The sequence below is a fragment of the Cetorhinus maximus genome, chromosome 3 (assembly GCF_964194155.1).
Source record: "Cetorhinus maximus chromosome 3, sCetMax3.hap1.1, whole genome shotgun sequence".
NCBI lineage: Eukaryota > Metazoa > Chordata > Chondrichthyes > Lamniformes > Cetorhinidae > Cetorhinus > Cetorhinus maximus.
The window spans coordinates 366,688-382,681 of NC_135881.1; the positions used below are offsets into that span (position 1 = coordinate 366,688).

At 46.2% G+C, this 15,994-nt stretch overlaps 1 protein-coding gene across 1 annotated transcript in view; it reads right to left on the minus strand.

The window, feature by feature from the left end:
* The window catches only part of macf1b (microtubule actin crosslinking factor 1b), a 383,409-nt gene that overhangs the window by 339,131 nt on the left and 28,284 nt on the right, over positions 1 to 15,994 (minus strand). The window contains exons 6-8 of the mRNA XM_078534257.1: positions 6,474 to 6,712; positions 5,840 to 5,959; positions 5,220 to 5,327 (exon numbers count right to left, since the gene is read on the minus strand). Coding sequence (XP_078390383.1) covers positions 5,220 to 5,327; positions 5,840 to 5,959; positions 6,474 to 6,712 — 467 coding nt within the window. The remainder of the gene's footprint in view (positions 1 to 5,219; positions 5,328 to 5,839; positions 5,960 to 6,473; positions 6,713 to 15,994) is intronic.

Consider the following 15,994-nt stretch of genomic DNA (forward strand, 5'->3'; position numbering starts at 1 on the left):
TGACACCAATCCTTTGTGGATGGTTCAAAGGGGTCAATCCTGCCAAAAAGTGGCAGCACTAGTGGGTATATCTTCCTTTTCTTCTGTTTAAACAAGATACTGGGCAAGGGACAATGCTGGACCCGATTTATACTCGTCGCCAGTGAATTATGGATTTGATTTTCCAAGCAGGTTTCTCATTAGAAACAGCACACTTTATTTACAGGCTGCAGCAGCAGTTACATACTTCCATCAAGATCCATAGCTGGAAGAACTCCCACTCTAAGATTCCCCGCGCTTAGAGCTCATTCGTTCAAACTGTCATTGATACTATACAACACAATAAGTCTTACAACTACAGTCACTACGTTCCTTAAAGCTACAGTTACTACAGTATCCTCTATATATTTTCTTATTACATACTATTAATCCCCCATTCTTGCTTTCTAGATGACCAACACTCACTTTACTCACTCTGTTCCTTTTTAAATACCTGTAGAAAACGTGCTATCTGTTTTCATATTTCTAGCTAGCTGACATAGCTACTAGACTGTGTCTGCAGCAGGTGGTGAGGAAACCAACAAGAGGGAAAAACGTACTTGACCTCATCCTCACCAACCTGCCTGCCGCAGATGTGTCTGTCCATGACAGTATCGGTAGGAGTGACCACCACACAGTCATTGTGGAGACGAAGTCCCGCCTTCACATTGAGGATATCCTCCATCGTGTTGTGTGGCACTACCACCGTGCTAAATGGGATAGATTTCAAACAGATCTAGCAACTCAAGACTGGGCATCCATGAGGCACTGTGGGCCATCAGCAGCAGCAGAATTGTACTCGAACACAATCTGTAACCTCATGGCCCGGCATATCCCCCACTCTACCATTACCATCAAGCCAGGGGATCAACACTGGTTCAATGAAGAGAGCAGGAGGGCATGCCAGGAGCAGCACCAGGCACACCTAAAAATGAGGTGTCAACCTGGTGAAGCTATAACACAGGACTACTTGCGTGCCAAACAGCATAAGCAGCAAGTGATAGACAGGGCTAAGCGATCCCACAACCAATGGATCAGATCTAAGCTCTGCAGTCCTGCCACACCCAGTTGTGAATCGTGGTGGACAATTAAACAACTCACTGGAGGAGGAGGCTCCACAAATATCCCCATCCCCAATGATGGAGGAACCCAGCACATCAGTGCAAAAGATAAGGCTGAAGAATTCGCAACAATCTTCAGCCAGAAGTGCAGAGTGGCTGATCTATCTCAGCCTCCTCCGGAGGTTCCCATCATCACAGATGCCAGTCTTCATCCAATTCAATTCACTCTACGTGATATCAAGAAACGGCTGAAGGCACTGGATGCTGCAGAGGCTATGGGCCCTGACAATATTCCAGCAATAGTACTTCAGCACCCCTAGCTAAGCTGTTCCAGTACAGCTACAAAACCGGCATCTATCCAGCTATGTGGAAAATTGCCCAGGTATGTCCTGTACACAAAAAGCAGGACAAATCCAATCCAGCCAATTACCGTTCAATCAGTCTACTCTCCATCATCAGTAAAGTGAGAGTGACTGCCCTTGACATCAAGGCAGCATTTGACCAAGTGTGGCATCAAGGAGCCCTAGCAAAACTGGAGTCAAAGTGAACCAGGGGGGAAAACTCTTCACTGGTTGGAGCCATACCGAGCACAAAGGAAGATGGTTGTGGATGTTGGAGGTCAATCATCTCAGCTCCAGGTCATCACTGCAGGAGTTCCTCAGGGTAGTGTCCTCAGCCCAACCATCTTCAGCTGCTTTATCAATGACCTTCCTTCCATCATAAGGTCAGAAGTGGGGATGTTCACTGATGTTTGCACAATGTTCAACACCATTTGCGACTCCTCAGATACTGAAGCAGTCCATGTCCAAATGCAGCAAGACCTGGACAATATCCAGGCTTGGGCTGACAAGTGGCAAGTAACATTCACGCCACACAAGTGTCAGGCAATGTCCATCTCCAACAAGAGAGAATCCAACCATTGCCCCTTGATGTTCAATGGCATTACCATCACTGAATCCCCCACTATCAACATTCTGGGGGTTACCATTGACCAGAAACTGAACTGGACTAGCCACATAAATACTATGGCTACAAGAGCAGGTCAGAGGCTAGGAATCGTGCGATGAGTAACTCACCTCCTGACTCCCCAAAGCCTGTCCACCATCTACAAGGTACAAGTCAGGAGTGTGATGGAATACCCCCCACTTGCCTGGATGAGTGCAGCTCCCACAACACTCAAGAAGCTTGACACCATCCAGGACAAAGCATCCACTTGATTGGCACCACATCCACTAACATTCTCTCCCTCCACCACCAATGTACAGTAGCAGCAGTGCGTACCATCTACAAGATGCACTGCAGGAATTCACCAAGGCTCCTTAGACAGCACCTTCCAAACTCATGACCACTCCCATCTAGAAGGACAAGGGCAGCAGATAGATGGGAACACCACCACCTGGAAGTTCCCCTCCAAGTCCCTCACTATCCTGACTTGGAAATATATCGCCGTTCCTTCTCTGTCACTGGGTCAAAATCCTGGAACTCCCTCCCTAACAGCACTGTGGGTGTACCTACACCACATGGACTGCAGCGGTTCAAGAAGGCAGCTCACCACCACCTTCTCAAGGGCAATTAGGGATGGGTAATAAATGCTGACCCAGCCAGTGTTCTTATCAGTTCTCATTTTTCATTAGCAAACTCATCTTTCATCTGCGGAGGTTGGTTCTCTACAATTATCAGATTTTCCTCAGTGGAGTATAATTCCTTGGTGCTATCAAGCTCACATTCTGTAATGTTACTTCTGCTAATCGTTTCTGAGACTTTTCACACTCCTTTGACTGAACTTATTCTTTCTCTTGCCATTCCCAGTTCATGCTTTTCATTTCTTTATTTATCTCTTTGGAAATGTAATGTTTCCAAGTGTCCATCCATTTCCTTCAGCTCTGCTGCCTCTTCCTCTTGGCTTCCTCCTGGGATATTGAACAAGGATGAGAAACTTCAGCTATGAGGATAGATTGGAAAGGTTGGGTCTGTTCTCCTTGGAGAGAAGGCGGCTGAGAGGAGATTTGATAGAGATGTTGAAAATCATGAGGGGGCTGGACAGAGTAGATAGGGAGAAGCTGTTCCCGCTCATAAAAGGATCAAGAACGAGAGGGCACAGATTTAAAGTGTTTTGCAAAAGAAGCAAATGTGACGTGAGGAAAAACTTTTTCACACAGCGAGTGGTTTGGGTCTGGAATGCGCTGCCTGGAAGTGTGGTGGAGGCAGGTTCAATCGAGGCATTCGAGAGGGCATTAGATGACTATATGAATAGAAACAATGTGCAGGGGTACGGGGAAAAGGCAGGGCAATGGCACTAGGTCATAATGCTCATTTGGAGAGCTGTGCAGATATGATGGGCCGAATGGCCTCCTTCTGCCATAACAATTCTCTGGTTGTGTGATTGCTGAGAATTCTCTTCCAACTGCTTCTTCAATTCATTTAGAGTGATATCAAATTCATTTTGTTTCTCTTCATAATTTTCCTGAGGAACAAACTTTGACCTGAGGGATCCTTGTAGCGTGTGAAGATCTTTCAACAGGTTTTCCTTTTCTTTGCAAAGCTCAATTGCTTCATCTTGAGTTTTCCTGTAATTCAGCAGAGTCTGTTTGAGTTTCTTTTGCTGTTCCTCCATTCTGTTGTTCAAGACAGTCTTCATTTCTTCAGCTGCTAAAGGGTTATGCATTCCTTTTGCATTTGATCTTGAAGGACAATCAGCTGTTCTTTCAGCTGTTTATTTTCTTATTGACCCCTTGCCAACTCACACTGTGCTTCAGTGTATTGCTTTGTTGTTACTGATAGCTCCAACATTGCTTTCACTGAAGTAGCATTCGACACCTTGTTTTTAGCTCCTCATGTTGTTCCATGGCTATGTATTGATTCTTCGATAAGTCTTTCAGGGCTGCAAATTCTGTCAGTGCCTTTCCTGCCTCCTGCTGGGCCTGGTTGTACAGCTGGCTGAGTATTCCTAATGTGAATTTGACAACTGTGAAATTGAGGATCATTATTTCCTTTCTCCTTCCAGCTCAGGCTTTGTTTTACAGGCTTTGAGAATTGGGTTCCTTCTCCAGCTTCTTTGGGATTTCAGGGTCCACCCTTTACTGTCACCACGTGGGTAAAGCTTCACTTGGTGACTCACTGAGAGGTCTGGATTCTTGTGTGGTTAAACATAAACCATTTCTTGTTAACCCCTAACCATGTACATATCCACGGTACAGCCCTGCATGGCTGCTGCCTCCTCCCAGACTCCACTCACACCGTCTGCAATCATGTGACTCTCGACAGTGTACCATGGGTGGCACCATTCTCCACTCCCACATTAACCCCAGGACAGGTACAGCACAGGGTTAGATACAGAGTAAAGCTCCCTCTACACCCTCCCCGTCAAACACTCCCAGGACAGGTACAGCACGGGGTTAGATACAGAGTAAAGCTCCCTCTACACCCTCCCCATCAAACACTCCCAGGACAGGTACAGCACGGGGTTAGATACAGAGTAAAGCTCCCTCTACACTGTCCCCATCAAACACTCCCAGGACAGGTACAGCACGGGGTTAGATACAGAGTAAAGCTCCCTCTACACCCTCCCCATCAAACACTTCCAGGCCAGGGACAGCACGGGGTTAGATATAGAGTAAAGCTCCCTCTACACTGTCCCCATCAAACACTCCCAGGACAGGTACAGCACGGGGTTAGATACAGAGTAAAGCTCCCTCTACACTGTCCCCATCAAACACTCCCAGGACAGGTACAGCACGGGGTTAGATACAGAGTAAAGCTCCATATACACTGTCCACATCAAACACTCCCAGGACAGGTACAGCACGGGGTTAGATACAGAGTAAAGCTCCCTCTACACTGTCCCCATCAAACACTCCCAGGACAGGTACAGCACGGGGTTAGATACAGAGTAAAGCTCCCTCTACACCCTCCCCATCAAACACTTCCAGGCCAGGGACAGCACGGGGTTAGATATAGAGTAAAGCTCCTTCTACGATGTCTCCATCAAACACTCCCAGGACAGGTACAGCACGGGGTTAGATATAGAGTAAAGCTCCTTCTACAATGTCCCCATCAAACACTCCCAGGACAGGTACAGCATGGGATTAGATACAGAGTACAAGTGGAGATTGTAAAATGTTGACTGGACTTGTGCCTTACCTGACTATTTTCCTTTTCAGATTCTGAGGCTTTCTCCAATGCTTTTGCCATGCTGCTGGACAACTTCTCCACTCTCTGTCGGTGCTGAATTATCTGAACAGCTAACATCTGAAACCAATCCCAGTGCAGAGTTACTGAGTGAAATCAAATCATTCACAGAAGATCCAGACCATTCTTATCTCCACCCTGACCCGAACCCTAGACCATCAATGCTCTTATCCTGACCCCAACTCTTGACCATCTCTGCCTGGACTCTGACCCTTGACCCCAACCCAGACGATCTCTGCCTGCACCCTCACCCTGCTCCCAGTGGCTGTTGGTCTATAATTACGAGTGAGGGTGGGATGTCAATTGTCCAGATGGTGGAATTTGAGTTACTGGATGCTGTGACTGATTCAAATTCCTTCTTGGGACCCTCCCCAGAGCTCATCATGATCGGTCAAATTAATGTTCCCCCATTGGTTACTGGAGTGGGTTGTGAGGGCTGAGGTATAGCTGGGTGCAAAGAGGGTGGCAATGTTCACTGGAGAATAGGATGCTAGTGATGAGGGAGTTTGTTTTACAGATTGGTCCACTGGGTTAATACTCATCCTGGACAACGTTCCTTTTTCAGACTTTACCTTCTGATTCTGTAGCTGACTGCAGACTGTGTCCTGGTGAAATGTGACCACATTAAACTGTTTCAGCATCTCCTCAATACCACACACCCAGCTCAGTTCTTCCTGAAGCAGTGCATCAAGCTGCAATCGATAAGATAATGGGATGGAAGAAATTAGTGCCTTAATTGAAAAACAGCTTCGAAAGCAATGGGAGAGCATATGGTGGACATAGCATACAGTGTGAGTCCAACAGGTCCTGGGATACATGAGTGAACAAGTTTATCAAGGAACTGATGCACTGCAGGAATTCACCAAGGCTCCTTCAACAGCACCTTCCAAACCTACGACCACTACCATCTAGAAGGACAAGGGCAGCAGATAGATGGGAACACCACCACCTGGAAGTTCCCCTCCAAGTCACTCACCGTCCTGACTTGGAAATATATCGCCGTTCCTTCACTGTCGCTGGGTCAAAATCCTGGAACTCCCTCCCTAACAGCGCTGTGGGTGTACCTACACCACATGGACTGCAGCGTTTCAAGAAGGCAGCTCACCACCATCTTCTCAAGGGCAACTAGGGATGGATAATAAATGCTGGCCCAGCCAGCGAAGCCCACATCCTGTAAATGAATTTGTAAATGTAAAGGAATCTTACCTTGTCCCTGTTGCTCAGATCGATGATTCCATGGCTGCCAGTTGACTGACAAGACAATGAGGACACTTCCTTCTCAATTCGCCCCAGCCAGATTTTCATCAGCTCTGGGTTAGTGTGTAAACCGACTGCTGCCTCCCAGAATTGCCGACAGCTTTCAAATGCTTCAGCGTTGCACTGCAGCTGAGAATATCGGAATCTCAGGGAGCTGAGTCTTTCCTCTACACTCTGGGCTTCAACTCCTGGGGAAAACAGGACGTAAGAGAGGCAAAGAGAGAGTATGAGAAGAGACTCACAGCCAACATGGAAGGGAATTAAGCTGATAGGGAACAAAAAGTGGATTTACACATGGAGACAGGTGGCATGACTGAAGTACTAAATGAATACTTTGCATCTGTCTTTATCAAGGAAGACGATGCTGTCCAGGCCCTGGTGAAAGAGGAAGTAGTTGAGATACTGAATGGACTGTAGTTGAAGTTGATAAGTCACCAGGACTAAATGAGATGTATCCAAGGATGTTGAGGGAAGTAAGGGCAGAAATTGTCATTTTGATAAATGTGGATTAATTCAGGAAAGTCAATATGGATTAGTTAATTAGTTAGGAAAGGGAAAAAGGGAGGAGGGGTGATGTTTTTAGTTAAGGAGAGTAGTGCAGTGCTGGAGAAAGAGGTTGTGTCAGAGGATTCAAGGACAGAATCCATTTGGCTAGAGCTAAGGAATAAGAAGTGTGCAATTACATTGCTCGGTGTAATGTATAGACCACCAGCGAGTGAGAAGGATATAGAGGAACAAATCTGCAAGGAAATTACAGAGAGGTGTAAACATCATAGAGTAGTTATAATGGGGGACTTTAATTACCCTTATACAGACTGGGATAGTGGTAGTGTAAGGGGCAGTGAGGGGCAAGCGTTCCTAGATTGTGTTCCGGAGAATTTCCTACAGCAGTCTGTGTCCAGTCCAACAAGAAAGGAGGCGCTGTTAGACCTGGTTCTTAGGAATGAGGTGGGCCAAGTAGATCATGTGACAGTGGGGAACATGTAGGGGACAGTGATCATTGTATCATAAGGTTTAGGATGACAGTGGAAAAAGATATTGGTTAAACCAGAGTAAGAATAATTAACTGGCGGAGAGCGGACTTCAATGGGGCGAGAACGGGGCTGGGCCGGACAGACTGGAACCAAAGGCAGAAATATCCGCTCGGTGGGCAGGCGGACACCAGGCCCGCTCGGGCGTGACATGCCACGCGTTGACATTGGCCGAGCGAGTCCACGTGAACTCACAGTCCCGCGATAGTTCAGTCAGCGGCCACCTGCCTGAGTCAGCAACGCTCCCGCCGACAATTAAAAGGCCCGTTAAGGCCATTAAATAATCAATTGACCTAAATTTTTTGCTGCCTGTCCGGCCTAACGGTTGTCGGGCAGGTGAAAAGGCCAAAGCGACCTTTGCATTTATTTGGAAACCTCATCCACGGGCGGGATGAGGTTTCCAACAGCAAATGAAGGTAAAAATGTCCCGGCTCATGTCTCAGAGTCACACGAGGGGACATGTTTTATTACAGTTTTACTTTCTTTATTTTCTTTTTTAAACAACGTTTAAAAGCAGTTCATGTGGCTCAAGGAGATTATGAGGCGCTAACTCGCACACGTGTGCAAAATTCACCCTCGGCCCCTCGCTCTTGGCCCCTCGCCCTCGGCCCCTCGCCCTCGGCCCCTCACCCTCGGCCCCTCGCCCTCGGCCCGCTCTCCCTCGGCCCCTCACCCTTGGCCCCTCACCCTCGGCCTGTTCGCCCTCGGCCCCGCTCGCCTTCCCTCACGCCCCTCACGGGCAGTGCTGAGTGCTGAGCGCTGCCCCTCGTGTTTCACGCTGGGCGGGCCCTAAATTGCCCACCGGTGTGAAATGTGTGGTCCGGTGCCAATCGTGGGCAGCGGTCAGCTTTCTGACCGCCCCACCTGCCCCTGCCAAGCCCATCCGCCAAGGGCAAAACTCTGCCCAAAGGTTAGCGGGAGAAACAGTCGCTGAACAATGGGCTACCTTCAAAGAGGAGATGGTTTGGGCATAGTCAGGGTATGTTCCCTGAAAAGAGAAAGGCAGGACAAACCAATCCAGAGCTCCCTGGATGACAAAGGAGATAGAAATTCAGTTAAAGAAGTTAAAGTGTGTTTACAACAGGTGCCAGGTAACAAATATAATTGAGAACCCAGCTGAATACAGAAGGTTCAGAAGGGATGTGAAAAAGCAAATACGAGAAGCAAAGAGGGATTGTGAAAAAGACTGTCAGCTGACATAAAAGGAAATCACAAAGTATTCTATAAGCACGTCAATAGTAAAAGGAGGAATAGGGTCAATTAGGGACCAAAAGGGGGATTTACACATAGAGACAAGAGGCAAGGCTGATGCTGCCCAGGCCATGGGGACAGAGGAAGAAACTCAATCATTAGAAGGGTTTAAAATTGATAAAGAGAAGGTATTGGATAAGCTGTCGGTACTTAAAGTTGACAAGGCACCGGGACCGGATGAGATGCATCCAAGGATATTGAAGGAAGTGAGAGAGGAAATTGCAGGGGCACTGGCCATAATCTTTCAATGTTCCCTGGATTCAGGAGCGGTGCCGGAGGATTGGAGAATTGCAAACATTACACCCTTGTTCAAAAAGGTTGTAAAGATCTGCCCTGCAACTACAGACCAGTCAGTTTAACTTCGGCGGTGGGGAAACTTCTAGAAACAATTATTCGGGATTGAATTAATAGTCACATGGAAACATGTGGATTGATTGGGAAGAGTCAGCATGGATTTGTTAAAGGAAAATCATGTCTAACTAAGCTGCTGGAGTATTTTGACAAGGTAACAGAGATGGTTGATGAGGGTAATGCTGTTGATGTGGTAAAGATAGACTTCCAAAAGGCATTTGACACAATGCCACACAACAGACTTGTGAGAAAAGTTATTGCTCATGGAATAAAAGGGACAGTAGCAACGTGGATACAAAATTGGTTGAGGGATAGGAAACAGGGAGTAATGGTTAATGGGTATTTTTCAGCCTGGAAGAAGGTTGTAGTGGAGTTCTCCAGGGGTTGGTATTGGGACCCTTGCTCTTCCTGATATATATAAATGATCTTGATCTTGATGTGCAGGGGACAATTTCAAAGTTTGTGGACATCACAAAACTTGGGAGAATTGTAAACTGTGAGGACAGTGTAGAACTTCAAAAGAACGTTGACACATTGGTGGAGTGGGCAGATAGGTGGCAGATGGAGTTCAATGCAGAGAAGTCTGAGGTGATGCACTTTAGCACAAAGAACATGGAGAGACAGTACAAAATAAAGGATACTATTCTAAAGGATGTGCAGGAGCAGAGAGACGTGGGTGTATATGTAAATAAATCATTAAAGGTGGCAGGACAGAGAAAGAGCTGTTTCTAAAGCATACAGTATTCTAGGCTTCATTAATAGGGTATACAGTCCAAGAGTAGGGAGGTTATGTTGAATTTATATAAGACACTGGTTAGACCTCAGCTGGAGTATTGTGTACAGTCCTGGGTCCACACTATAGGAAGGATGTGAACACATTGGAGAGAGTGCAGAAGAGGTTTACAGGAATGGTTCCAGGGATGAGACACTTCAGTTCTGAGGATAGATTGGAGTGGTTGGGACTGTTTTCCTTGGAGAGAAGGCGGCTGAGAGGAGACTTGATAGAAGCTTTCAAAATCATGAGGGGTCTGGACAGAATAGATAGAGAGAAACTGTTCCCGCTCGTAAACAGATGGAGAACCAGGCGGCACAAGTTTAAAGTGATTTGCAAAAGAAGCCAATGTGAGGTGAGAAAAATTTTTTTCACACAGCGAGTAGTTTGGGTTTGGAATTCACTGCCTGGAAGTGTGGTGGAGGCAGGTTCAATCGAGGCATTCAAGAGGGCATTAGATGATTATTTAAATAGAAACAATGTGCAGGGGTACGGGGAAAAGGCAGGAGATTGGGAGATTGGCACTAAGTTAAAATGCTCAGAGAGCCGGTGCAGACACGATGGGCTGAATGGCCTCCTCCTGCACTGTAACAATTCTGTGATTCTGTGAATTCTGTCCGTGGAAAATTGTGTTTAACTAATGTGATTGCGTTTTCCGATGAAATAACAATGAGGGTTGAATATGGTTTACATGGGCTTCCGAAAGGCATTTTTGCCACATAATAGAATTCTCAGCAAAGCTGAAGCCAATGGAACAAGAGAGACAACAGAACATGGATCGGGAATTGGCTGAGTGACAGGGAACAGAGAGCAGTGGTGAATGGCTGTTTTTCAGGTTGGGCAAAGATTTGTAGTGGGTTTCCCCAGAGTCATTATTAGGACTTTTTGATCTATATTTATGACCTACACTTGGGTGTGCAGTGTACAATTTCAAAATTTTCAGATGTCACAGAATTTAAGTAATTTAAGAGAAGTGTGCTTATGAAAGGTGTGAGGTAGAAATACAATTGAAAATCAGGTTGAATACAGAAGGTTCAGAGCAGAGGTGAAGAAGCAAATAAGCAAAACAAAGGGAGAGTATGAAAAGAGATTGGCAGCTAACATAAAGGGGAATCCTAAAGTCTTCAATAGGCATAGAATAGTAAAAGGGTGGTAAAAGGAGGAGTGGGCATAGAACCATAGAACACTACAGCACAGAAAACAGGCCATTCGGCCCTTCTAGTTTGTGCCGAAATATTATTCCGCTAGTCCCATTGACCTGCACCTAGTCCATAACCCTCCAGACCTCTCCAATCCATTTATCTATCTAATTTATTCTTAAAACTTAAGAGTGAGCCCGCATTTACCACGTCAGATGGTAGCTCGTTCCACACTCTCACCACTCTCTGAGTGAAGAAGTTCCCCCTAAACCTTTCCCCTTTCACCCTAAAGCCATGTCCGCTTGTGTTTATTTCTCCTAATCTAAGTGGAAAGAGCCTACTCGCATTTACTCTGTCTATACCGCTCACAATTTTGTAAACTTCTATCAAATCTCCCCTCATTCTTCTACGCTCCAAGGAATAAAGTCCTAACCTGTTTAATCTTTCCCTGTAACTCAACTCCTTAAGACCCGGCAACATCCTAGTAAATCTTCTCTGCACTCTCTCAATCTTACTGATATCCTTCCTGTAGTTAGGCGACCAGAACTGCACACAATACTCCAAAGTTAGCCTCACCAATGTCTTATACAACCTCACATAACATCCCAACTCCTATACTCAATACTTTGATTTATGAAGGCCAGTATGCCAAAAGCTTTCTTTACAACCTTGTCTACCTGTGACGCCACTTTCAGGGAATTATGTATCTGAACTCCCAGATCCCTTTGTTCCTCCGCACTCCTCAGTGCCCTACCATTTACTGTGTATGTCCTACCTTGGTTTGACCTTCCAAAATGTAACACCTCACACTTTTCCGCATTAAATTCCATCTGCCATTTTCTGGCCCAGTTTTCCAGTTGGTCCAGATCTCTCTGCAAGCTTTGAAAGCCTTCCTCGCTGTCCACAATGCCTCCAATCTTAGTGTCATCAGCAAACTTGCTGATCCAATTCACCACATTATCATCCAAATCATTGATATAGACAACAAACAACAATGGTCCCAGTACAGATCCCTGAGGCACACCACTAGTCACAGACCTCCAGTCTGAGAAGCAATCATCCACTACCACTCTCTGTCTTCTCCCACACAGCCAATTTCGAATCCAGTTTTCAACCTCTCCATGGATACCAAGTGTCTGAACCTTCTGAACTAACCTCCCATGTGGGACCTTGTCAAAGGCCTTACTAAAGTCCATGTAGACAACATCCACAGCCTTTCCTTCATCTACTTTCTTGGTAACCTCCTTGAAAAACTCTACAATGTTCGTTAAACACGACCTACCATGCACAAAGCCATGCTGACTATCCTTAATCAGCCCTTGGCTGTCCAAATAATTATATATCTGATCTCTCAGAACACCTTCCAATAATTTACCTACTACTGACGTCAGGCTCACTGGCCTGTAATTACCTGGTTTACTTTTGGAGCCTTTTTTAAACAATGGAACAACATGAGCTACCCTCCAATCCTCCGGCACCTCACCCGTGGCTAAGGACATTTTAAATATTTCAGCCAGGACCCCTGCAATTTCTACACTAGTCTCCCTCAAGGTCGGAGGGAATATCATGTCAGGCCCGGGGGATTTATCTACCTTTATTCGCTGTAAGGCAGCAAGCACCTCCTCCTCTTTAATCTCTGTATGTTCCATGACACTACTGCTTGTTTCCCTTCCTTCCTTATACACTATGCCAGTTTCCTGAGTAAATAGCATAAGGAGGGACCAGAAAGGAGATTTATGCATGGTGGCAGGGCGCATGGCTGAGGTATTAAATAAATACTTTGCATCTGTCCTTACCAAGGGAGAAGATGCTCCCCAGGCCATGGTAAAGGTTAAGGTAATTCAGACACTAGCTAGGTTTAAAATCAAAAAGTAGGAGGTATTAGATAGGTTATCTGTGTTTGAACGTGACAACAGACCTGGAGTGGATAAGGAGCATCCAACTAAGAGTGGAAATTGCAGGGATACTGGTCATAATCCTTCAGTCTTCCTTCGACTCGAGTGGTGCCAGGGGACTGGAGCATTGCAAACATTGTACCCTTGTTTAAAAAAGGGTGGAATGATAAACCAGCAACTGCAGGCCCATCAGTTTAACTTCGGTTGTGGGGAAACTTCTAGAAACAATAATTTTCAAGGGCAGTCACTCTCACCTCACCTCGGGAGTTCAGCTCTTTTCTCCATGTTTGAACCAAGGTTGTAATGAGGTCAGGAGCTGAGTGGCCCTGGCGGAACCCAAACTGGGCATCGGTGAGCAGGTTATTGCTAAGCAAGTTCAATTTGACCCCTCCCATTACTTTACTGATGATCGAGAGTAGACTGATGGGGCAGTAATTGGCCGGGTTGGATTTGTCCTGCTTTTTATGTACAGAACATACCTGGGCAATTTTCCACATAGCCTGGTAGATGCCAGTGTTGTTTAACTAACTTGCTGGAGTTTTTTGATGAGGTAACAGGAAAGGTGGATGAGGGTAATGCTGTTGATGTGGTGTACATGGACTTTCAAAAGGTATTTGACACAGTGCCACATAACAGACTTGTGAGAAAAGTGAGAGTTTGTGGAATAAAAGGGACAGTAGCAATGTGGATACGGAATTGGCTGAGTGACAGGAAACAGAGAGTAATGGTTAATGGATATTTTTCAGGCTGGAGGAAGGTTTGTAGTGGAGTTCCCCAGGGATCGATATTGGGACCCTTGCTTTTCCTGATATATATTAATGGTCTAGATCTTGGTGTGCAGGGGACAATTTCAAAGTTTGTGGATAATAATAAACTTGAAAGCATTGTGAATTGTGAGGGGGGCAGTTTGGAACTTCAAGAGGACATAGACAAGCTGCTGGAGTGGGTGGACAGGTGACAGATGAAGTTCAAGCAGAGAAATGTGAGGTAATTCATTTTGGTCAGAAGAACACAGAGAGACAATATAAAATAAAATAAAATTCTAAAGGGGGCAGACAGGGCCCATGAGTGGGTGCTGCGGATGGTGCCAATTTCCTGGGCCCATGCTCTAGAGTGCCTGGGCTCACTGGCCAAAGGGTCTGTCCAGCTAGATAGTCAGTGCCCAAAGACACCAATCAGGTACATAGACCATAATAAAAGCAGAAAATGCTGGAACAACTCAGCAGGTCTGACAGCATCTGTGGAGAGAAAAACAGGGTTAACGTTTCAAGTCCGTATGACTCTTCTTCAGAGCTCTGGAGAAGAATAATACGGACTTGAAACATTAACTCTGCTTCTCTCTCCACAGATGCTGTCAGACCTGTTGAGTTGTTCCAGCATTTCCTGTTTTTATTTCAGATTTCCAGCATCTGCAGCATTTTGCTTTTATCTAGGCATATAGACCATCCTGATTGGCAGGCTACACAGCCAATGACTGCTGTTGCTTTGAGCAGCAGCAATCATTGGCCCAGTAAAACATGCCAAATTCCCAGTCTCTCCTTGCCTCACTCCTCATGCCTTCTGTCTGGGTGGACATGTTGGACTTGTGAGCTTCTTGTCTTGCCTGGAGGCTGCTGGATCTCACGCTAAGTGCCTGCCTGTGCCTCTGCATTGCCTTTACCTCCCTGCCCACATACACACACCCCCTGCAAAGGCCCTGCTCTCCTGACCTCCTCTCTGAGTCCTCAGCTCCTCCGCCAGTCCAATCCCTCAACACCGTCAACGATGGTGTCTGTGGCCCACGGCCTTTCCCCTCCTGACCTCATCTCTAAATTCACTGCATTGTCAAGGGACTGGGGGAGGACCTAATTCCCCATCAGAATGGTAGGGTGCTGCTCCAACTGTCTGCCAGCAAGAGAGATGCTTTTAGGTATTATCAAAAAACATCTAGCCTCATGCCCAATATGAAAGGCCCCATTTAGTGTCGATTGGTGACATCATCAGTTCAGAATGGAAATGATTGGGTCATTCCCCCATCAATCACACCTGGAGACCAGCAATTTTACCTGTAGCTAGTTTTGGTTTAGTGAATCTGATTTGTATTTGGAAGCTATTATTGCATTTTGCTGAAGAAATAGTCTTGCTGCATACTTTTCCTTTGTTCAAGAATTCACAGGCTCCCAAGTCCTGGTCAGCCTCCAACTCACTGGCTACACAGTAAACTACAGAAAATTGCCCGGTTTTCCCAGGCACCAGCCTTCCTGCCGCAGATGCATCTGTCCATGACAGTATCGGTAGGAGTGACCACCGCAGTCATTGTGGAGACAAAGTCCCACCTTCACATTGAGGATACCCTCCATCGTGTTGTGTGGCACTACCACTGTGCTAAATGGGATAGATTTCGAACAAATCTAGCAACTCAAGACTGGGCATTCATGAGGCGCTGTGGGCCATCAGCAGTAGCAGAATTGTACTCGAACACAATCTGTAACCTCATGGCCCGGCATATCCTCCACTCTACCATTACCATCAAGCCAGGGGATCAACCCTGGTTCAATGCAGAGTGCAGGAGGACATGCCAGGAGCAGCACCAGGCATACCTAAAAATGAGGTGTCAACCTGGTGAAGCTATAACACAGGACTACCTGCGTGCCAAACAGCATAAGCAGCAAGTGATAGACAGAGCTAAGTGATCCCACAATGAACAAATCAGATCTAAGCTCTGCAGTCCTGCCACATCCAGTCGTGAATGGTGGTGGACAATTAAACAACTCACTGGAGGATGATGCTCCAAAAATATCCCCATCTTCAATGATGGAGGAACCCAGCATATCAGTGCAAAAGATAAGGCTGAAGCATTTGCAACAATCTTCAGCCAGAAGTGCCGAGTGGATGATCCATCTCTGCCTCCTCCGGGGGTCCCCAGCATCACAGGTGCCAGTCTTCAGCCAATTTGATTCACTCTCTGTGATATCAAGAAATGGCTGAAGGCACTGGTTACTGCAAAGGCTTTGGGCCCTGACAATATTCCAGCAATAGTGCTGAAGACTTG